The following is a 22,606-nucleotide window of genomic DNA, read 5'->3' as shown; positions in this document are numbered from 1 at the left end:
GACCCTCCTCCTTGCCAGGGGAGAATACCACAGGGAGCTCAGAGTCAGTGCCTGGCCCTGGCCTATACACTCCCCCCATTACATGGTCATGATGATCACTTTGACTCTCCATTCTACCTCCTCAGCACACATGCTCCTCTAGGCTGCCGTGTGGCTGGAGAAAGATGGGAGAGAAGAGGAAAAGACCTCTGTTCCTTCAGTCTTACCTCCTCTCCAACACTGGGATGGAAGCAAGTACTGAGTTGGGGAGCTGGCGCTCAGGGAGGACTTTCTAGAATTCCAGGTTTCATCCTCTGTATCTGACCAGTAGGCTTAGGTTTGTGGTCCTTTAGGGCAAAGGCAACGTCCTGAAGAGACTGGTTTTGTGATGCCCAGAATCCTGTATCAGCCTTAAGACACTGGAGGGAAGCATGAGAATTTGAGCTGCCACAAGGTGGCGCCAAACACCAAGTCTTCACATCACATTTTTTTCTTCTATTCCCCCAAGGGGGTCCCTGGGGCTCGTATAATAAGCTCTGTCTGTCTCACTGGACTCAGTACTGAGACCCGCCAGACTTTAGAGAGGAGGAAGAAGCTCAGTACTAGAAATGCCTCAATTTTCCCCCAGAACTGTTGCAATCTTTTGAAATTACTCCAAGGCCGGAACCCGCTACTGCCCTCTGGCCGCTTCTCCGGAGGGAAACGAAAGTGCTAAGAGACAGAGACTGGGCAAGGCCGGCACTGCAGGCACAGGAGGGGCAATGGTGGCTTGGGGTCTCCACTCCTTCCCCCCACGGATGGCCCCAGGTCTCTCCTGCTGCCTTCCTTCTCCACTCCATCCTCGAAGAAACATCCGCCGACCTCCTTTGTTGAGGAGGAACAAAAGCAAAGCCTGATGTAGTCACTGTGGGTGTCCGACAGGGGGTTTGTGTCCACTGAGGGATCCTGAGTAAAGTAGAAGGCGACGGGAGTCTGTAGTGGTCAGACGCCCCACCTTCCTTCTGTCTCCCCTCCCTGCCGGGAAATCCTCTGGGTGTCCTCCCCTCTGATGGGATTATCCAGGCCGGCACAGGCCTCTAACTGGGTAATCAGCCACATGACTGTTCCCTGCTTTGCTAGGATTATCTAGGCCTGCACAGTCCTCTTCCATACCTGCAGCATGGACGTCTCTCTACTCCTCAATGTGGAGGGTGTCAAAAAGACCATTCTGCATGGGGGGACGGGAGAACTCCCTAACTTCATCACTGGCTCCCGAGTGAGTATCCTTCCCCCAGATAGGGTCCCCGTGGTGCCTTTCTGAGTTCCAGCTGTGCCCAGGGCATTGGAAATAGCTTTTGGCTCTGCCCTAATCCAGCCAGGCAGAACTTTTTCTGGAATTGTCCACCCTACACACCTAGGCTGCCTTGCTTTGGAGTTTATAAACTTTTTTTTTTTTGTTAAGTAGTTTACAAGGTAACTTCAGTGTAGGCTAGGAGGAAGGGTTTGGGGGAATTTTCCAGAGCTCCAAATGTCAAGTGAGTAGGAAGGAATCTCAGGACTGATGACATCTGTCCCCCTTGTATTTGATGGGTCTCCTGGGGTGAATGGTCACATCCCTGGACATTTGAGCTTGTTGAGGAAGGAATTCTGTGAGAAATGGGCACAGGGTATTCTGGAAAGGAATGGGTTCCTTGTGCAGACTTGCAGGTATGAGGGGGTGTCTGAGATACCTTAGCTTATCAGGTATGTGTGAGCTGACAGTGAGGACAGCCTTAGGAGCCTGTGGTGGTTGGGTGGCCGCCGCTGGAATTCGGGAGATAGATCAACACCAGGGGCCTCTGTTCTGGGGACTAGGTGACCTTCCATTTCCGAACCATGAAGTGTGATGGGGAACACACAGTGATTGATGACAGCAGGCAGGTGGGCCAACCCATGAGCATCATCATCGGCAACATGTTCAAGCTGGAGGTGTGGGAGACGCTGCTGATGTCCATGCGGCTCGGGGAAGTGGCTGAATTCTGGTGCGATACCATCGTGAGTAAGCCGCATGGCTCTTTCCCTGTTCAGTTCCCCCACACTCTTCCCAGAACTGTCAAGGTTGAGGAAAGTTAGGGCAAAACAAGCCTCTGTAGGTGCAGCCTGAACCTCCATTCTCGGCCATCACAAACATGGTGCCCAGCCCTTCAGACAGAGCAGGCCTTGAAGTGTCATGGAGTGTATGGTGGGCTGGGGGGCTGGGGGAGCATGTGGCCTTGCAGGGTAGGAGAGGGCCTCCTCTGCCCTTCCCTTTTTGTCCAGCATCTTAGATCCTGGAGGCTTGTGACCACCGGGCTCCTTTTGCCCTCCCCCTGTTCCTACCAACGCTATGACTCAGCTCACATTTACGTCACTCATAAGCCGTCTTTATGACTTCTTGGTCTGTGATTTGGAGAGACAAGTGTTTCTTAGAGAAACTTGCAAACATGCAAAAGTCAAGAAAAAAAAAGTCAAGTTCCTGCCCCCTAGGCTGCCATTGTCAGCCCACCACACCTGGATCCTTGTCCCTCCAGGACACTTCCTTTCCTCAACCCACACTGTGTGGGCAGATTCCAGACATCATAGCAATTCATCTGGGAACACCAGATTTTGTGACTCTAAATCTACTGGATATTTGAAAAGCACAACCACAACACAACCATTATTAAATCTTCAGGAAACCCAAACACTCCCTTCATGCTCTCTAACTGCCTTTCACAGTTAGGATTCTCTGACCATCTCATTTATTTTCTTTAAAAAAATTTATGTTTTATTTTTAAGTGTGTTTATGCATGTGGATCCCTTCACATGAGTGCAGGGGCCCATAGAGTACAGAAGAGGGTGTTGGATCTCCTGGAGCTGGAGTTGCAGATGGCTGTGAGCTGCCTGTCATGGGTACTGGGAACTGAGTTCCACAACTTCTGAAAGAACAGCAAGTGCTCATAACTGCTGAGTCGTCCCTCCAGCTCTCTCGTTTATTCTTTATGTGTCCATGCAGGATCCAAACAAAGTCAGTGTGGTAGGCTTTGCCAGCGTGGTTCTGTGTCTTCTTTCTCCTCAGGGTCTCCTGCCCCTTTTGGGTCATGGAGGGAACTGAGTTAGTGGTCCTTAGAGAGATGCACATTTGGATTGGTGGGTTGCTTTAGAATGTAATCGTCTAATATTTTCCTTTATTTCTTGTATTTTTGACAAATGAGCTTTTTTTGCCTAAAAGCTTGAAAAGCTCTAATTTTTTCTCCTCTCCTCACTGATTTATTTTTGTGCAGGCTTTCATGTAGCTCAGGCTGGCCTCAAACTCCCTGTAGCTGAGGATGACCTTGAACTTCTCATCCTCCTGCCTTTATCACCCAGGTGTGAGGATTACAGGTGTGTACCACCAAGTCTGGTTTATGTAGTACTCAGGGATTTGTGTTATGGCCAGCAAGTACTCTACCACCCCTGGCCTTTGTTTTGAAGTCAGGGATAACTCTCTGAACTTCTCACTGAGGGCTGCACTGTGTCTGCCTAGCTCATGTAAGACTAAGATTGATGGGTGAGTTCAAGTGTTGACAAGCTGAGCTGTCCATCACAAAGCTCCCCATGGATCTTCACAGCGGATGGTGGATAGATACTCTTTATTTCATGGGGAGCTAATGACCTTTTGGAAAGAGCAGTTTGCTAGAGAGAGAGATTGCATTTGAGATGTATTCTATTAGTGTGGAGTGACCTGGGGAGAGTCTTTCTCCTCTTGCCACTCTGTCTCCTCATCTGTAAATGAACAAATGGCAGGTTCAGGGCTATTTTGGGAGTTGCAGGATATGATAAAAATGAGTAGAAGTCATAGTGTGCATAAGGCGATTAAAAGGTAGAAGCTATTATTTTGAAGGATGTTGACGATTAACCCCTCCATTTGACTGAGGAGTCATAGACCCCCTGAGTTAGATTCTGAGAGAGGAAGTAATCTGCTTTGGTCCAACCAGTTGAGGGGCAGGTTCCAACTGGGATCCTTAGCCTTCTTGTTGGGTACATGCACCTTTTAATAGAGCCAATAGACTGCAGTGCCACTGTCTACCATTAGGGGATGCCATGCAACACATTACTCCCCTGTGTTCCTCAGCATACTGGAGCCTAGCGTATCTTTTGTTTGCAACAGTCCCGCTGTTATTATTTTAATATTAATGTCACTTAACTTAAAAAAAAATGTGTTTCTGGAGGCTGGAGAGATGGCTCAGTAGTTAAGAGCACTGACTGCTCTTCCAGAGGTCCTGCATTCAATTCCCCGCAATCACGTGGTGGCTCACAACCGTCTGTAATGAGATCTGATGCCCTCTTCTGGCATACAGGTATACATGCAGGCACAACACTTCTAAATAAATAAGTAATGTGTTTCTGTCAGTGAAGGACTTCATCCAGTTGGCTTATTCTTCTGTGATATGTTAGTCTAGAACCACCCCTTTTGCCTTTGCTCTCAGGGAGGCATCCCTGAGTTTTCGAGAACCCTGTGTACCTGCTTTATGTCTACAAGGCTTTGCCACCAGTAAGACCTGCCCCCCCCCCTCCTCAGGGTGCATATTTGCTAACATGGTTGCACTGAAGGCTATCAATACAAACTTGATTCACTGATTGATTTGTTGTGCAAAAACCACAAGTTGCTGCTGCTCCTTCTAGGAGCTGTGCCCTGTGACTCTGTGGTCTTCTGGCCACTTCAGCAGTCATATGATGTTCCGTCTCATAGGTGGGCAAGTTTTAGAACATAGGGACTGTTGGTTTTCCCCAGGCTCATGGCTTTCATGAATGTGCATATGAGTCACTTGTCTGCCTATACAGCCATACTTTATCCATCTATATATCCATCCACCCATCCACCTACCCAGGCATCAGTTTATTCATACTTCTCTTCAACCAGTGTTCAGTCACAATCTAGTCTTTTGTTATTAAACCTCCCACATTCCATGAATTTATCCATCTATCCATCCATCCATCCATCCATCCATCCATCCATCCATCCATCCACCCACCAGTTCTCCTACCCAAATTTCAATTCAATCAATGTTCATTCACAATCAAGACTTTTTGTTTTGTGTTTATCTGTGTGTCTGTTCATGTGTAGAGGTCAGCAGTCATGATCAGTCTTGGAAGGTCATCCTCACCTTCCTCTTTGTTTGAGACAAAGTCTTTTGCTGCTCACTGCTGAGTATACTAGGTTAACTGGCCTGTGAACTTCCAGGGATCCTTCTGTCTCTGCTTCTCATCTGCCTCTAGGACCACTGGGACTATAGATGCACCACCTACCACACCTGCTTTATGTCCACAGGGACTGTAGATGCACCACCTACCACACCTGCTTTATGTGAGTTCCAGAGATCTGAACTTAGGTCCTCACACTTATGTGGCAAGCACTTTCCCCAATACCCATAATCCAGTTTTTTCACTACTACATCTATACCATATATATCTATCTATATCTATCTATCTATCTATCTGGTATGTCTCACCTTATTTCCTCTTATATCCCTATGCTTTCTTCATCCTCTCCTTCACATCATCATGCCTTTACTGGGCACCTATTTGGCCTGTTTTCTGTGTTGGAATGATACAGGTGGTCTCTAGCCCTGGAGGAACTGAATTCTGGAGGAGACACTCAGCCCTTTGCAGGGTGTTAGGCAGCCAGGGCATGGTATAGAGAACAAGGGCAGAGTGCTCTGGGGTCACAAAAGGGAGAAAGCTAACTGCTTCAGAGTCTTGGGGGGAACTTCTTCAAGGCGACAATGAGTTGGGTCTTGAAGGATGAGTAACAGTTTACATGGAGTGCCAACTTGACACAAGCTAGAGTCATTTTAGAAGAGCAAGTCTCAATTGTTAAAACGGTCCCACTAGATTGTCCTGTGAGCAAGCCTGTGGGGGCATTTTCATGATTGATGATTGTTTCAGGAGGACCCAGACCACTGTGGCTGGTGATCCTGGGTGTTATAAGAAAGCAGGTTGAGGAAGCCATGAGGATCAAGCCAGTAAGCAGACCCCTCCCGTGGCTTCTGCACCAGCTCCTGCCTCCAGGTTCCTGCCCTGATGACTTTGATGATGGACTGTGATGTGGACCTATAAGCCGAAATAAATCCTTTCTGCCTCAAGTTGCTTTAGGTTATGGTGTTTTTATCACAGCAATAGAAAGCAAACTAAAATACCTGACCTGGAAAGTGTATGTGTAAGTACATTTAGTTAGCCCCTTCTCTGTGGGCCGGCTCTACTCAAGAACCAGAGTTCTAGACAGACTCAGCCGCCAGCAGGGCAATCCCAGGCCCAAGGAAGGCCTGAGTAAGCAGTTGTTGGGTGTTGCTCCCCGTCCTATAATCTGCCTGGACTGTCCTTGCCCCGTCACCTTGAAGTTAGATCTTGGCAGGAACAAGGGCTGCCGCCCTCTCTCTCCCAATACAAAAGCACAGGGTAGACCAGAGCTTCTGGCCCTTTATCTACCTCCAAGGGCTTGTCTCCACCGAGGACCTGTTGTTGGTGCTCAGTCCTGTGAGGCCAGAGAAACAAACTCTGATTCCACAGGAGCTGGGTCCCCAGCTGCCCAGGGGGCAGGGGCAGCTGTTCCAAGTCCACAGGAGGAGATGGGCTAGCAGTGGCAGCACACTTGGGCTCTGGATTCCAGCACGGCTCTTCATTAGCCTGTTAATACTCCGGGTTTAAACACTAGCAATACGTTTAAAAACCAGACCGGACTCCCGCCCCAAGTCTAACACGCTGTGAAGGCCAGGTGGATTCAGGCTGGGAGTCAGTGGATGTGGTCTGTGACACTCACTGCAGGTGGCAGCCTTCAGTCCAGACAGGGCCTTGGCCTGCACCAGGCTCTGGCTCCAGAGCAAAGAGGGAACCATGGTGATGGGCTCCCCTGACTGCTTGAGTCCTCAGATGTCTAGAGCCCATGGGTGCCAATGGCTGTTCCTGCAGGCTGTAACCTGGTAGGAGGACTCCAGGATCCTTCCCTTTCTCAAAGTTGGTGCTAGGAGAGTGAAGAACTGTCTTGTTCCCAACCTTGGTTCCTTCTTTTAGGTTCTATCCTACTCCTGATGTTATCCCATAACCCTGGACATAGGCTGGAACACCAGGCCGACCAGGTTGGCAGGATCTAGCAGAATACAGCCTTTGTCTGAGGTCCTGCTTAATTGGCCTCAGTGGGTTCCTCCCCAAAGCAAGTTGGTGGGGTATGTGTGCTCCCTCCCTTATTCTAGCCTTAATCCTTCAGACACCTGCCATCTGGCTGTGCCTCTCAGAAGTCAGCCCAGGACATCTTGGGCTAATCCAGGCCGGTGGGGGTGGGGAGAGTGACCTTCAGTCTTCAGCATTTGTCCTTTCCACCAGTGGAGGGACTGGAATGGCTTTGTAGGGGTCTGAACTGGGCAACTTCACTTCCGCGGAGACAGGCTCTGAGGCTTTACTAGAAAGCTGAGGCCTCGTGTGGAGCAGGCCTCGCTGGATCCCAAGGGCCAACTCCATGTTGGATGCAATTGGATCAGACCAGACATGTGTTTGCACTGCGGCATTTGATGGCTCTCTCAGATCTGGGACCCTGCTCCCTCCACTGCTGTATTCTGGGAGCCCTGGGCTTGTGGGACTCAAGGGCTATAAAGGGCAACACGTGGCTAAAAGCACAGCTTGGGGAGGCAGGTTCAAATCCTGTCTGTGTCATGTCTGGCTGTGTAGCCTTGAGCAAGCTGCTTAACCTCTCCGTGATCCTGTTTCTTCATCTGTAGCACAGGGATATTCACGATGGCTCTTTTGCTGGGTGGTCATACGAACTAGAGGTGCCAACAGGTCTAAAGCAGTTGGTGGCACCCTGTGAGCTACAGTTGTTCTTGGGTGTCCTGGGACAGCAGTACTGTTGAGACCGGTGCAGTGTGGGCCAGGTGTGGCCTGGCAAGCTCTGAACAGACAGCTAAGACATGTGGTGATATAGTGTGTCCCCCAATATATTGTGCATCCTAATAAACTTATCTGGGGTCAGAAGATAGAACAGCAACTAGATAGACATAGAGGCCAAAAAATGGTGGCACACACGCCTTTAATCCTATCACTTGGGAGGCTGAGATCCATCCAGATCTCTGTGAGTTCAAAGCCACACTAGAAACAGCCAGGCATGGTGACTCACGCCTTTAATCCCAGGAAGTGATGGCAGAAAGCAGAAAGGTCTATAAGTCATGAAAATCAGGAACTAAAGCAGGTAAAACTTTTAGTCTTTGAGCAACATTTCAGCTGAGATTCATTCTGGATGAGGACTCAGAGGCTTCCAATCTGAGGAAACAGGATCAGCTGAGGAATTGGCAAGGTGAGGTGGCTGTGGCTTGTTCTGCTTCTCTGATCTTCCAGCATTCACCCCCAATACCTGGCTTCAGGTTTGTTTTATTAATAAGACCTTTTAAGATTCATGCTACAAAGATACCACCCCTTCATCTCTCCTACAGCACACAGGGGTCTACCCTATGTTGTCCCGCAGTCTGCGGCAGGTGGCTGAGGGCAAGGACCCCACCAGCTGGCATGTGCACACATGCGGGTTGGCCAACATGTTCGCGTACCATACTCTGGGCTATGAGGACCTGGATGAGCTACAGAAAGAGCCCCAGCCTCTCATCTTCCTGATTGAGCTACTGCAGGTGGGAGCCAGGTGTGGGAGGGGCTGGCCCAGGTCAGGAGGGATCCTGTAGACCCCCCCCCCCCCCCACCCCATGCCCACTTCATTTGCTTCTCTAGAAAACAAGAGGCTGGCCAGGGACCCCAGCAAAATTGAAAGTTGCAACTCCTACCCTCCCCTAAGGAAAAAGCATTTTTATTTAATTTTTTTTTTTTTTAATTGGTCATCTGCTTCCATTTCTGCAAGATTTAGAGTTGCAGCCTCTTCCTTGGTTTCTGTGACTTGTGGGTTTGGACTTGGGTCTGGCACAGTACAAGGGCCTGTGTGGAGCTGGAAGAGCCAGGCTCAAGGTGGAGGCCAGGTCGGGACTCAGCTTATGAACAAGGCTGAGGTTGGGGCTAACCCTGAGGGCTGGACGGGGAAGTAAAACTAAAAAGAACAGTTGTGTGGTCTGTGCGCTGTGCAAGAGCATCCCTGCAAAGACGCTCTTTGTAGATCCGACATGCTTGTGTTATTATAATGACAAATTCCCACCAGATGGCAATAAAAGTGTCTCATTCTGACACAGTGAGTACTCATGACAATTTTCCAACTGTTGGAAGTAAACTTTCCTAAAGAAAGGAGCCTTTTTATAATTCACCCAAAGGCTCCAACTTGCTTAGGGCAGGGCTGCGCCTTGCTGCTTCCTTGCTCTGTTCTCAAGGTCTTGACCAGCCTGCCTGACTCTGGTGTGGTGCCTCACTAGGGCACATGACAAACCACTTCAGAAGGATGCTGGGGCCATCTTGCCTGGTCCTCGCCTGGCTAACCTGTAGCTCCTGGGCTAGGTGGAGGCCCCGAGTGAGTACCAGAGGGAGACGTGGAATCTGAATAATGAGGAGAAGATGCAGGCTGTGCCTCTCCTTCACGGAGAAGGCAACAGGCTCTTCAAGCTGGGCCGCTATGACCAGGCTGCCACCAAGTACCAGGAGGCCATCGTGTGCCTCAGGAACCTTCAGACCAAGGTTGGGAGCTACCTCTGGCTGGGTGGGCTGGGATGAGCCTTAACCAAGCTGATGGCTGAGCTTCTGGCCCGCAGGAGAAGCCGTGGGAGGTTGAGTGGCTGAAGTTGGAGAAGATGATCAACACTCTGATCCTCAACTACTGCCAGTGCCTGCTGAAGAAGGAGGAGTATTATGAGGTGTTGGAGCATACCAGTGACATCCTACGACACCACCCAGGTGCGGCCCTGGCTAGGGTGAGGGAGTGGGAGTTGGGGGTGGGGGAGTGGGGATGGGGGAGTGGGGGTGAGGATGGAGGAGTAGGGGTGGTGGGGGTGGGGGTGGGGGAGACACAGGCAGCCAGGTCACAGCCACTTGCCACAGCCTTGGTGGACCTTTCCCACCCTGTGAGGCATGGAAGTTTGTCTTCACCCTGTTGACTCCCCCAAGCTGCAACTGCTTTATAGGTGCTTCTGGGCGGGTGATATTTATTGTGGGAGGTGTTTATTTCAGAGTGAGGGCTGGCTACCTAGTCAAGGTTCACTTGGAACTTGTGATCCTCTGGCCTCCGCCTTCAGAGCTCTGGGCTTTACAGGTGTGCACCAACCACCATTGGCTTTAGGCAGGTGGGTTTTTAAATCTTATTTATTTTTATGCTTTTCAAATGTGCATGTGGCTGGGTAGTCCATGAATTTGGGAGTAGTAGCCAGGCTTTGAAAGGAGGCCAGTAGTCTAGAGAAAAATATGAAATCGACACTGAAAGAAAAATACAAAATCTCTGGCAGTATTTGAGAAGGCAACTGACTAACGTTACGCATAACAGCACACACCTGCTCCAGGTGCTAAGCTCTCCACCCTCATTATTGCACTGAGCCTCACAGCCACCCAGATTGGTCAGGTATGAGGACAGGGTCTGATGGTGACAAAGCTTGGAATTCTGAAAATGAAATTGGTTAGAGGACTTGGAAGAAAGCGAGGTCAGGAGGTCTGACGCCAGGGCTCCCTGGGGCTGGCTAGGTGGGTTCAGCTTGCTCCTCCCTACAGGGATCGTGAAGGCCTACTATGTGCGTGCACGCGCTCATGCAGAGGTGTGGAACGCTGAGGAGGCCAAGGCGGACCTCGAGAAAGTGCTGGAGCTGGAGCCTTCCATGCGCAAGGCGGTGCTCAGGGAACTGCGGCAGCTGGAGAGCCGCCTGGCGGACAAGCAGGAGGAGGAGCGGCAGCGTTGCCGGAACATGCTGGGCTAGGCTGGCCTGGGCTGGGCTGGCCTGGGCTGGGCTGGGCTGGGCTGGGCTGGACTGGGCTGAGCTGCATTAGGCTGGGTAGGAGCTACAGGCTGAAGCTCTGGGCTGAGCACTGGGGCTAGGGACTGGGCACTGCGCTCACATTGCCCACTTGCTGCAGGGTGCCCCAGGGTGCAGGGTCCTTGGCTGCCATGAGGCTCCCAGTGACTCCTCTGCGGCCCCACAGCCTGTGGGCTATGTGCCACAAGCATGTATGACCTGAGTATCCCCGGTTCAATTAACCAGGACTTCGACGTCACTTTTTAACACATACTCAGATTAAATCATATTAAGACTAATTTCTGAGGGCTGGAGATATAGCTCAGTGGCAGAGAGCTTGTTTAGGAACCCTGGAGCCCCGGGTTTGATCTCCAGTGATAAGTAAATAGATGCACACACAAATACATGTATTTTGTGGGATCAATGTCATAGATGCCCATAAAAATCAAAAGCACCTCCCCACCCCCCACTCCAAATTAACAAGTGGCACAGGCTAGCCTCCATTCCTTAGCTCAGGTATAGTAATCAACCTTACTTTAAATTAAAATATTTTTAAAAAGATTTATTAATTTTAATTTGTCTGTATTTGTGTGTGTGTGTATGTGTGTGTGTGTGTGTGTGTGTGTGTGTGTGTGTGTGTGTGTATGCCACATGTGTATGGGACCCAAGGGGGCCAGAAGAGGGCTTGTGATCCTGTAAAGTTACAGGTGGGTGTGAGCTGCCCTGCCTGAGTGCTGGGAACCAAACTCGGGTCCTCTGGAAGAGCAGCAAGCGCTCTTACCTGCTGAGCCTTCTCTCCAGTCCCAAGTTAAAAAATATTTTTGGTTAGCACTCGCAGTATTAGTTTTCAAGCAAAATCAGCTTTTGTTGATTCTCCCATCATCCTTTCCATTATGCCCAGCTTTATTTTTCTGGTAGTTTTTTTTTTCTCTCTCTTATTTTCCTGGTAGTTTCTCTCTCTCTCTCTCTCTCTCTCTCTGTCTCTCTCTCTCTCTTTGTCTCTCTCTCTCTCCCCATATTAGTCCCCACTGCAGCCTCTTGCTGGATCATGTATCAATACTGATTACAAAAGGCTCCCCACACCCTTTCCCGAGTTTGGGTAGCTGTATTTTGTGATTTCTGATTCTCTTGGTTCTTCTTGTTTGCCCCGTTATCGTCACTAGACACAGGACCCCTCAGACTGTCATTGACTTTGGTGGCTCTGGGGACTCCTGGAAGAGGGATAGAGCCAGCATCCACTCCGCTCCTTTCTCCACAAGGGTGGGGTGTGCTTTCTTTTCCCTCATGCCTGTGGTTAACATCCACCTTGAGCTCAGCAAACAAATGAGGTCTGCGCTTGGTGCTCAGGTTGCCTCAGAAATCTGAAAGTCAACAAACAAGATTGACATGACCGTGGCTGTGCTAGTGCACTCCCTGCCAGGCCTCCACTGCATTTCTCCCAATTCTCTGGTCCCCAGGCCACCAGAATGAGGATGCTCCTGGCATCTAGGGGTTCCAGCGTCAGCCCTCCTAGCCTAGGAGAAAAGGTGGCTTGTTCTGAATGGACTCGGGTCTGAGTCTACTAGACCACCTGTGTCTGTGGTGAGGAAGGGGGCAGGAGGCAGGAGAGGACAGAGGAAGGGACATCGTGACCTGCTGAAGCACAGGAAGGAGCGTCCTGAGATCACAGAGTCCTGAGATGTGCAGCAGGGAGGGAGGGCAGAAGGACCTTCACCACCTCCTCCAGCGGTGCTTGCCCCAGGAGACCCTGGAGGGTGCACACTGCCAAAGCACCTGCGTGGCTCTGAGCAGATGAGGAGCCCAGCAAGGGGCATTATTGAAGGGCCAGGGATGATGGCTTCAGACTTCCCCTTTCCTCTCCTCATCTCAGATCTCTCCCCCTTTCTCTCCTCTCCTCCCCATTTCTTCTATCCTCTCTCTCCACTTCCTGGTGTTGTTTTGAGACAAGGTCTCACTGTGTAGCTCAGACTGGCCTGGAACTTTGCAATCCTCCTGCTTTTGCTTTCCAAGTGCTGGGATCGTGTGTGTGTGTGTGTGTGTGTGTGTGTGTGTGTGTGTGTGTGTGTGTGTGTGAGAGAGAGAGAGAGAGAGAGAGATGCCGCATCTATTTTTGGCGTGACCCTCCATTGCCTTTCCTTCTGCAGAGAGAACCAGAGTGACGCCCAGCCAGATGAGAATGCCCAGGCATCTCAGACCTGATGGTCCTGTCTGGCCTCCTATGGATGACTCCTCTGATGCCCAACATTACAGCCAAAAATCAAGAGAGCTGTGGCCCAGGACACCTGTGGATGACAGTGGGAGGCACACTGAAGAGAGAGAGTCCCATTGTTACTGGCACCCAAAGATGCTGAAGGGACAATAGAAGTCCTGTTCAGAAGCCACTGCATCTTACACCTAACTCACCGGTGCAGAGGGTTTGATGCGGCAGTGACAGGGATGAGGTCAGCTATCCATATCCAGGGCTCTGGTCCTTGCCTGGGCCTCCTTCTGAATGTTCTGGAAGCAGTCATCTGGCTGAGGAATTTGGGAGGTGGGCTTGTCTCACAGGTAGCCTTCAGAAGGTGCCTTACCCAGAATCTGACCAGCAGGGGGCAGCAGACAACAAGCAGCCTGAAGTCCCTGGGGGTCCGATGCCGTTCTCCACCTCCTGTGACCGCCCTTGATGCCTGCAGAGTGGTCACAGTCAAGGGACACTTAGAATCTTAGAACAAGACCACTGGAAGATGAAGGACTCAGGGACAACCTAGTTCCCACTGCTTTGTACAGTCTGGGAAACACAGGGGGTCAGAGAGTGGCCAGAATCAAACTGAAGGTAGCTCCTAGATGAGCACTTGGGTTTCAGACTTCTGGCTGGAACTTTTTGTGCTACTCTGGGCTGCTCGGCAGCTGATCCATGCTGGGAATGATGCATTATAAAGGGAAGGAGAAAAACGTTAGACTCACATAACAAAGCAAGCCTGTCTACCAGCGGCCTTTGTGTAGTAATAGTTAGAGAGGCCAAGACAGGGCCCTTGAGGGTTCCTCAGCCATGCTCGCTCCCTCTTAGAGTCAATATAGGTTAGTCGGGGCGTTTGGGCCAGGCATGAACCGCTGTCTGAACTGTGTCCTAACTGAAGTGAACAAAGATCCAGAGACCAGAGAGGAATTGTGGGAATCGTGTGGGCTTCTCCCATCCTTTGCAGGCACGTTAGGCCCTATAGCTCCTATAGCAAGGTATTACAAGCAGTGGCTGAAAATGACATAGCACCCCTTCTGGGTCTGAGGGTAGAAGTCCTGGAATGGGCTAGCCTGTGGTTTCCTCTCTAGACTCTCCTAGGAGAATCTATCTTGCCTTTTCTAGCTTCCAGAGACCCCTGTGTTTCTCAGCTCCTGGCCCCCTTTCCTCTTCCAAGCCAGTTGGGGACCATCTTCCAGTCTCTGTGTCCCCTGGTCGGTCACCATCTCTGTGTCTCTGACCTTTCTGTCTCCCTCTTATGGGACCCTTGGGATGATGCAGGCCTCCCTGGATAGCTCAGAAGACTGTCTCTACCTTGGGATTTTTGCCTTAACCATACCTGCCCAGTCTTCCTGGTACCACACAAGCCATATGCAGGCTCTGGAGACAGGGGCATGGGCATCACTGGGGGACTTCATGCATCTCTCCACAGTCAGATAGTCTCTATTGTTACCATCTATCATGCTCTATGTCCTGAAGGCTGTGCACATACACTGTGGCTCCTTCACCTGTGTTCTTGATTTGGACGACAGGTGGTTCCAGGAACCCCAGGTGGAAGAAAGATCTGTGGACACCTGTTTCTTCTGGACATAGCTGGGCAGCTGTTATAACATTTGACCTGTGGTCCCAAAGGCTGGATGCCTGGCCTCAGCTCTTGATGTCCCTAGAGTAGCAGTAATGGACCCTTCAGGTCTGCATGTGGCCATGGATCCTTCTTTCTAGATTCCTGCTGTCCACCATTCTGTGTTTCTTCCAAGTATTCTTCCTCCCCTCCATTGGGCACTCACAGATTCTCCAAATGGCCCCATCTTCTGTCAAGGATCTTCTGTCCTTCAGGCTGGAGGGCAGTGGCAGGGCTGAGAGTGAGCCAGCAACATGCTCAGGGGACATAGTTAGGTAGGGCAGAGCTGGGACTGGAGTTCAGTCCCAGAAGTCAAAGGGGACCAGAGGTGACATTTTCCTAGGTTACCCTATCCTCACCCCTTACAGGGACTTCTCTCAGTTGACATCATCTGACAACATCAAGTGAAGAACTACTTGCCAGGAACACAGTCCTAGGGTCCAGTCATTGCAGGTGGGACTTGGCAGCTGGACAAGTTCATGGCCAGCACTTGCTCGTCACAAGGCCAAGGCATCTGTCTGTGAGAATTGGCTGGGCAGCCTCAGTCATGTTGAATGGACACGATAGCCGAACAGCTCTGTGCTCTGCAGGTGTTTGCTCAGCAGCAGAATGTAGCAACCACAACCCCTCTCCCCAACTTCTCCCCATCTCAAGGTGGGCCTCATAGCTCCACTTGACAGAAGAACAGCCATTCTGGGAGGCAGCTGGCCCACCTGGGTTGATCACACAGTTGTAAGTGGCAGAGGCCAGAAGTGATATCAGTGCTAAGAGCCAAGCCTTGGAGTGCTTTCACCTGTGTGTCTGATGGTCCTCAAGTGGCTGTGTGGTGAATAGAGCTTGGCTCTTTTTTTTTTTTCTTGAGACATAGTCTCATGTGGCCAAAGTTATCCTTGAACTGTGGATCCTTCTGCCTCTACCTCTCAAGTGCTGGGATTGCAGGTGTGTGCACCATCATGCCTGGTTGACATTTCTTTAATTTCCTTCTTGGCAATTGTTTAGGATGGGAGGAGCTTGAGAGTCAGGGGCTAGGTGTGTCTTACCTATAGCCACATGATTTCTTGGGGTGCTAGAAAGAAATGTCTATTTACCCCCGATAGAGAGAGCACTGGTGGACCAAGAGATGATTCTGTTCAATTCCAACTTGGTAGACTGAGGAGCATGCTGGGGTTACTTACAGGGCCCGGGGCACTCAAAGGCAGCTACTCTGTGGGGAAGTCCCCTGAGCAACTCCTGGGCAGTTACACCCCTGAAGAGTTTCACCCCATCCAACTGCTCACCTCAGGGAAGGGAGGGGCCCATGTTTTCACGAAGTCTGTGAGCTCCTTTTCACCCAAGATGCACTGGTCCCATCCAACCTGGGGGGGGGGGAAGCCACTATACACACACACACACACACACACACACACACACACACACGCACAAACACACACGGGCACAGACCTGGGGTATTGCATGTGGCATGCTTGGGCTTTCCTCTGAGCTCTAGATCCTTCCAGTGCACAGTTAGGGAATCTTGGCATCACCCCAGCTCATGACAGTCTTCAGGGGCCTGGTGTCCAATATTACTTTCTCTGACAGCCAGCATCTGGACTCCCCATCCCTGGACTTGCCAGGTTTTGTAGCTGGAGGCGCCATGTTGAACTTCACCTTGGTCCACTGGTCTGTGAGTGGTGGCATCATACTGCTTGGCAGGGAGGCCATCTGGAGTTCTGCTTTCTCCCACCTCTTCCTTGAAGGCCAGCCCTAACGCTCGTTTCCCAGGCCCCGAGTCTGCGCGGCTCCTGGCCTAATTTCGACTGCTCCGTTCAGTCTGCCGTTCTCATTAGTGAGAGACTGTGATGAGCAAGGAATCTCATTTTCCCTCTCACCACCAATAAAAATATCATCTGAGGACGAGCCTGAGTGCTTGTGTTTTCCTCAGCAGTGTCAGGGCTGGTGGCCTCACTGTGAGCACTTCCTCAGGGCAGAGGTGCTGTGTGTGTGTGTGTGTGTGTGTGTGTGTGTGTGTGTGTGTGATTGAAATGTCTCCTCCTGCTGAGAACCATGGGCACCCCTTGAAAAACTCAGGTCCATGCTACTGCCTGGTACAAAGACTCTTAGAAACACACAGTCCAATACCCTGCTGTGCAGAGAGGGAGACTGAAGGCCAGCAACAGGAGTCCAGGCTAAGGGAATCAGAAAGTCTGCTAGGACAGCCTGGGGGTATTTACCGGCTTCTGGTCTGGCGCTGTCATTTCTGTCAACCCACCCATGATTTCTCTTTGTGCATTTCTGCCTATGTATATGTTTGTGTGCTATATTTATGCCTGGTACTCACAGAGACCAGAAGAGGGCATTGGGCCACCTGGAACTGGAGTTTAGAGATGATTGTCTGCTGCTGTATGGGTGCTGGGAACTGAACCCAGGTCCTCTACGAGAGCAGCCAGTGCTCTTAACTGCTGAGCTATCTCTCCAGACTCCTTCCTCTCATTTCTTATGAGCCTCTGGCTTGTAGCCTCCCAGGACAGGTTGCTTGGCAGTCGGCTCCCTGGTTCCCAGCCTCCCTTGGGAAGGGAAAAGGAGATACAGCTTCTACCTGGCTGGGGTTGTGACTCCAGGCCTGCCAGCTCCTTCTGGTATAGCTGAAGAGGAATACAGACTCGATCCAACCTCTAGGGAAGGAAGAGGAGGTTTGGGTAATTGAGATACACAAAATTTGGTGGTGGAGGAGTCTGCTAGCACCCTCTTGTGGTAGATGATTGCAAATACAATTTCTGCAGCTGCTCAGCCTGTCTGTGAGCTGTTGCTCTTCACAGATGTGTTCATGTTCACTAGGAAAAAAAACCCAAAAAACCAAAAACCAAACAAACAAACAATGTGGACTTAAACGTCTCCCCACCGTCCTCGGGAGGATGCAGGAACAGACAGCAAGTTTTGCTTGCTCTGCCTTGATCTGTGTTAAATCTGGGTTCTGAGCTACAGGGTTGGAGATGTCCTTCACTACAGTTTCTCAAAGGCCAACATGCCGACAGTCTGAGGCAGAGGTTGAGATGTGGCCATGCCTCTTTTTTAACCATCTATGTTGAGTGTACCCTCTCCCCAGCCTTTTTTTTTTTTTTTTTTTGTTACCCAAGAAGAGAGAGTTGTCTTGGTAATGTTCAAGGGCCCTCCTCACGATGAAGTGAGCAAGCTTGGGACTCAGGAGAGCCAGGTGTATAGGTCTGTTCCAAGTTTGAAGGTTTGGGAGCCAGGGCGGCTGATATGTAAGTTCTAAGCTCCACACCTGAGGCATCCAAGGCAGGAAGACCTCCCGCAAGAGTGAAGGTTGGCTTTCTTGTTCTAGTCAGACCTTCTGCTGATTGGGTGTGACCCACCCACAGGAGAAAGACAACCTGCTGTGTTCAGTTGGCTGATTCAGATTCCAGCCTATCCCAAATGCCCTCAAGTGCATGACAGGGGTAATGTCCACCAAACTTCTGGGCACCTGAGGGCCCACTTCAGTTAATACAAGAATGTCCCCTGTCACTTCTGGAGGCCAGATGCTACATATCAAGGCGTCAGTGGGTGGTTCCTCCTGAGGCTTGGAGGGAGAAGCTTGTCTTGGGCCTGTCTCCAGATGACCAATGTTTGCTTGCACTCCGCAGTTGCCTTGGGTTGTAGAGACAGCTCTGTCTCCATACTTCCTTCTTATGGCATTCTCAAGGCCCTCACTAGGGAGGGAATTATTGTCACCAGACCAGGCAGTTGCTTTTTATACTGTCTGGTACATGACAGGACAGATTAGATTGGACATGGGTCTGGTCTATAGGCTGTCTAGGTGAGGACTGGGGGAACCTATATATACCGGGATATCTTAGGGAAAAAGCCAAGGGAGGGTGAAGGAGGTCAGACAGGGCCATATCCAGGGATCTTGAAAGCCAGTGAGGAGTCTCTAAGAAGCACCCACAGGAAGGGACATGATCAAATTAGCTTTCTAGAAAGATCTTTTTGTGGCAAGCTTGAGGTTGTATTGAAACAAGGAGGCCAACTTGGAGAGTCCTGTAGTGGTTTCGGCAAGAAACTGTTGGAGGAAACAGTGTTGGAGGAGAGGAGGGGCCTCCTGGAAGACATTGGTGCTGTGGATGCAGCTAACCTGGTAGAGAGGCTTGGAAAGGGCGATTGTGGTTGTACAGTACTGCGGAATTCCAACCTCCTTACCCTTAAACTCACTGCGTCTACCTTAGATATGTGCAGTGCTTCCCAGTTCCCAGTAGATGGCAGGAGAGAGATTGAAGAAGGAGCCTCTGTCTAATTTGCATAGTTCCCATACTGGCTAGGTCAGAATCTGTGTGACAGCTCAGGTGGCCCATGGATTTTAGTTTTGAAGGGCGAAGGGTAGGACTTGAAGATGTCCAGCTCTGACTCTAGACAGTACCAAGGGGGCATCTCCCAAACTAGACGTGACAGCCAGCTCAGGCTGGAACCCTGAACTTTTCTCTCCAGCCAACCTAGCCTGGTTAAGGCAGAACGAGGGGCAGTTACTCTAATGGTTTGGAGGGATTTTCATTCTTGGTGTTTTAGGCAGAAGAATGCTGTCAAGGCTTCCTGGGGTTCTGTCTTGAAAGGCAAAGCTGAGTCTCACCTCTCAGCCAGAACACAGGCTTCCTGCTCCTCTGAGGACTCAGGATTGTCCTCTCTCTCTCTCTCTCTCTCTCTCTCTCTCTCTCTCTCTCTCTGAGTCCTGTTATGTAGCAGAGGCTGGCCTTGAACTTCTGAGGCTCCAGGTGTTCATCACCACTCCAATCCTGTACTCTCATGGAATGCTGGAACCTGCAGAGTCTGGCCCAGCTACCCATGTGCTGACTGTCCCCTGTCTGCCTCTTAATCAACCCTTTGCTCTTTCCAAACTGGCTTTGCTATGTGCACACTTTATGCTTCTCGCTGGCTTCCAGCTGTTTTTTTCTTCAATGGGTGCCCCAGTGGAGAAGCTGAGGTCAGCTTGCTTTCTGGGCAGGGGAGGACAGTTCCTTGCCTACGCCTGCAAGGCCCTTTGCATGCTGCTAGTGCTGGGCTGGCTTCTTACTGCTGCTGTAACAAGGAACCAACACTCTGTTGGCTTTACAAATGAGCTGTCTTGAGTTCAGAAGTCTGCAAGGCCTTTGTGGGCTGCAGTCAAAGGCTGGGTAGGACCTTGTTCCCTCTGAGGCTCATAGGGAAACTTCTTGGCTTCTATAAGCCGCCCAAATTTCTTGGCTCCAGGCCACCTCCAACCTTTGTTTTTGTTATCATCCATCTTTCTCTTCTCTCCATGTCTCCCTCTTGTAGGGACCATTAGCACGACTCTGGTCTATCTGGAGAATCCAGGGCCAAATCCTCCATTTTAAGATTCTTAACTTGGTGACATCAGCAAGTCTCTTTGTCACGTGCTGCAATGCACACACACTTGTTGTCTGGGAGACATCTCTCCCCTCCTTCCTGGGGTGTCAATGGCCCCTGGTTGTTGTTAGCCTCAGGGTGCTCACCTGATTTCTGTGACTTTTCACATCCGGCCCTCCCCATTCCAGCCCTCCCCACTCCAGCACATCTTCTTTCTGATTTTTAGTTCTTAATTGATTTGTTTTGAGTTAGCCTACAAAGCGATGGGTTTCCTTATGCCACATTCACACATGTCCCATGGCGCCCCCCATCTTCTTCCTTCCTCTAGACAGTGTCTCATTCTTTCTTGTCCCATGTGTTCTAGTACCTTCTCCTACGATCTCTTCCTTCTCTCACATGGGTCCCTTTCTACTTTCATGTCAATCATGCATGCACATTTAAATCCAAGTTCTGCATGTGAGGGAGAATGTGCTGTTTTGTCTTTCTAATCAGGCTTATTTGGCTTAATGTAACCATTTCTGGATTCATCCACTTTCTTGAAAATGTTGTGATCAAATTTTCTTTATGATTTAATAACATTTCTTTATCTATCTCTATCTGTCTGTCTGTCTCTTTATTTATTTACCTATGTATCTACCTTCTATCTGCCTATCATCTATCTACCAGTCATCATGTGTGTGCCTGTCTGTTTATCTCATACACGGTCTTTACTCATCTGTTGAAGGACATATAGGCTGACTCCATTTTTGAGTTATTATGAACAGTGCAGCAATGACTATGGATGGGCAAGTATCTCTGTGGTGTGTTGACTTAGAGTCCTTTGGGAATGTGCCCAGGCATGGCACAGCTGAGTCTTGTGGAAGTCTCTTTCTCGATTCTTTTAAACAAATCTTCATACTGATTTCTGAGGTGTGGGCACAGGTTTAAACTCTCACAACAGTAAGGGCTCCCCTTTCTCCACACCCTTTCCAGCATTTGTTGTCACTGTTTTCTTGATGACAGTCATCCTGATTGGGGCAAGAAGAATTCTCAAGGCAGTTTTAATCACGATTTTCCTAATGGCTGAGGATGATAAACACATTTTCAGTAGTTATGGGCTACTCAGGTCTCCTTGTTGGAGAAGATGTGTTCTTTCCATCAGCTTGTTTGTTGATGGGATGATTGTGTTTCTGTAGATTAACCTTTTGTCGGCTGCCCCCCTAACATTCCTCAAGTTGCCTGCAGAGGGCACTGTTGTATGTTGGAGTTTTGGACCTCTAAGAATCCTGGCCTATCAGGGCTCAGTTGATTTAATCTTTTCAGCAATTTTTATAGTTTATCTTCCACTTTATGGTTAGAGAATTTGAGGGTAACATGTCCATAGCCAGGGTTTACAGCAGATCGACTCCCTGGCTCCAGACAGCTGCCATTCTGGGTGTGTCCGCCTCTTACAGCTTGACCTGCAGCATTCCCCTCCCAAACATTTCCCCTCTGTGGTGATTTTAAAAAACTACATGGAACTGTTCCTCTTTGGTTCCCCCAGATGTCCCCTTGCTCTGACATAGGGTCACTGTTGCCAGTCTGTGTTACACCAGCCAGGGGTCCCCTCAGAGACATCTGTCCTTCTGTCTCCACACTCCACATCTGGGGTCAGGATAGAATGGAGACTAATAAAAAGGGATAGTCAAACAAGCCTGGGTTCCTAACCTGGTCTGAACATTTACTAGCTGCATGATTGTTCACACACACAATCACACACACACACACACACACACACACACACACACACACACACTAAATCTAGATTCTGCAGATGAAAGAATTTGACAGGTGATGTTTGTCTTCCCAAGTCTGGCTTATTTTGCTTAACACAATGACCTCTAGTTCCATCCATTTTCTTACAAATGTCATGATTTCATTTTTCTTAACATCTGAATAAAATTCCACCATGCATATGGGCCACATTATCTTTATCTAGTCATCTGTTGATGCGCATCTAGACTGGTCTCGTTTATTGAATAGAGCAGCCCTGAACATGAATGAGCAGGTATCTCTGTTATGTACTGTGGTTTATGTTTACCAAGTGTCATAGCTGTTATGTTTTTTTTTTTTTTTTTTTTTTTTTTTTTTTTTTTTTTGGTCATAGTTGGTCATTGATAGTTCTATTTTTTTGCTTTTTTAAAAACATGTATTTATTTAAGGTGGGAGAGGGGATTTGCCACAGCACATATGGCAGTCAAGACAATTTGCAGGAATTGCTTCTCTCCTTCCAAAAGGCAATGGTTACATGCCACAAAGCAGTTGGTAATGCCTTAACCATATGCAGATTATTAGGCCAAGGGCCTCTTCCATCCTTGTCAAGGGGTGTACTGACCTCTCCTTTCATACAACACATATCTTTAGTCCCCCCGAAACTTCCATATTGACTTCCATAATGGTTATACAAGTTTACATTACAATCAACTATGCGATTTTATACAATTTGCTTAATGTCTCTGAGCTACTGTTTCTTCATTTGTACATTGGAGTCCACAAATTTTGCTATCTCACTGAGGTACCCTGATAGGCTGACCATTGTGGTACACAGCATCTGCTTCCGTTACAGTGACTTTT

At 49.6% G+C, this 22,606-nt stretch overlaps 1 protein-coding gene and 1 non-coding gene across 2 annotated transcripts; one reads left to right on the top strand and one right to left on the bottom strand.

The window, feature by feature from the left end:
* Positions 1–977: 977 nt before the first annotated feature.
* On the top strand, positions 978–10,820 carry Aipl1 (aryl hydrocarbon receptor interacting protein like 1). The gene is made up of 6 exons (XM_028888718.2): positions 978–1,234; positions 1,813–1,992; positions 8,415–8,603; positions 9,409–9,585; positions 9,660–9,801; positions 10,606–10,820. The coding sequence occupies exons 1-6, from the start codon at positions 1,139–1,141 to the stop codon at positions 10,806–10,808; spliced, it is 987 nt and encodes a 328-aa protein (XP_028744551.1). The 5' UTR covers positions 978–1,138; the 3' UTR covers positions 10,809–10,820.
* Positions 10,821–22,264: 11,444 nt separating this feature from the next.
* On the bottom strand, positions 22,265–22,386 carry LOC114706369. The gene has a single exon (XR_003736519.1). It is a non-coding gene; the product is annotated as a U6atac minor spliceosomal RNA (small nuclear RNA).
* Positions 22,387–22,606: the final 220 nt, after the last annotated feature.

Source organism: Peromyscus leucopus, chromosome 8b (assembly GCF_004664715.2).
Source record: "Peromyscus leucopus breed LL Stock chromosome 8b, UCI_PerLeu_2.1, whole genome shotgun sequence".
NCBI classification, from domain to species: Eukaryota; Metazoa; Chordata; class Mammalia; order Rodentia; family Cricetidae; genus Peromyscus; species Peromyscus leucopus.
The sequence above is the reverse complement of the archived record's forward strand: the minus strand, read 5'-3'. Positions and strand labels throughout refer to the sequence as shown.

Coding starts and splice junctions, on each gene's coding strand:
- Aipl1 (XM_028888718.2), top strand. CDS start 1,139: ATGGACGTCTCTCTACTCCTCAATGTGGAGGGTGTCAAAAAGACCATT. Junction 8,604..9,408: donor TCCTGATTGAGCTACTGCAG/GTGGGAGCCAGG, acceptor CTCCTGGGCTAG/GTGGAGGCCCCGAGTGAGTA. Junction 9,586..9,659: donor TCAGGAACCTTCAGACCAAG/GTTGGGAGCTAC, acceptor TCTGGCCCGCAG/GAGAAGCCGTGGGAGGTTGA.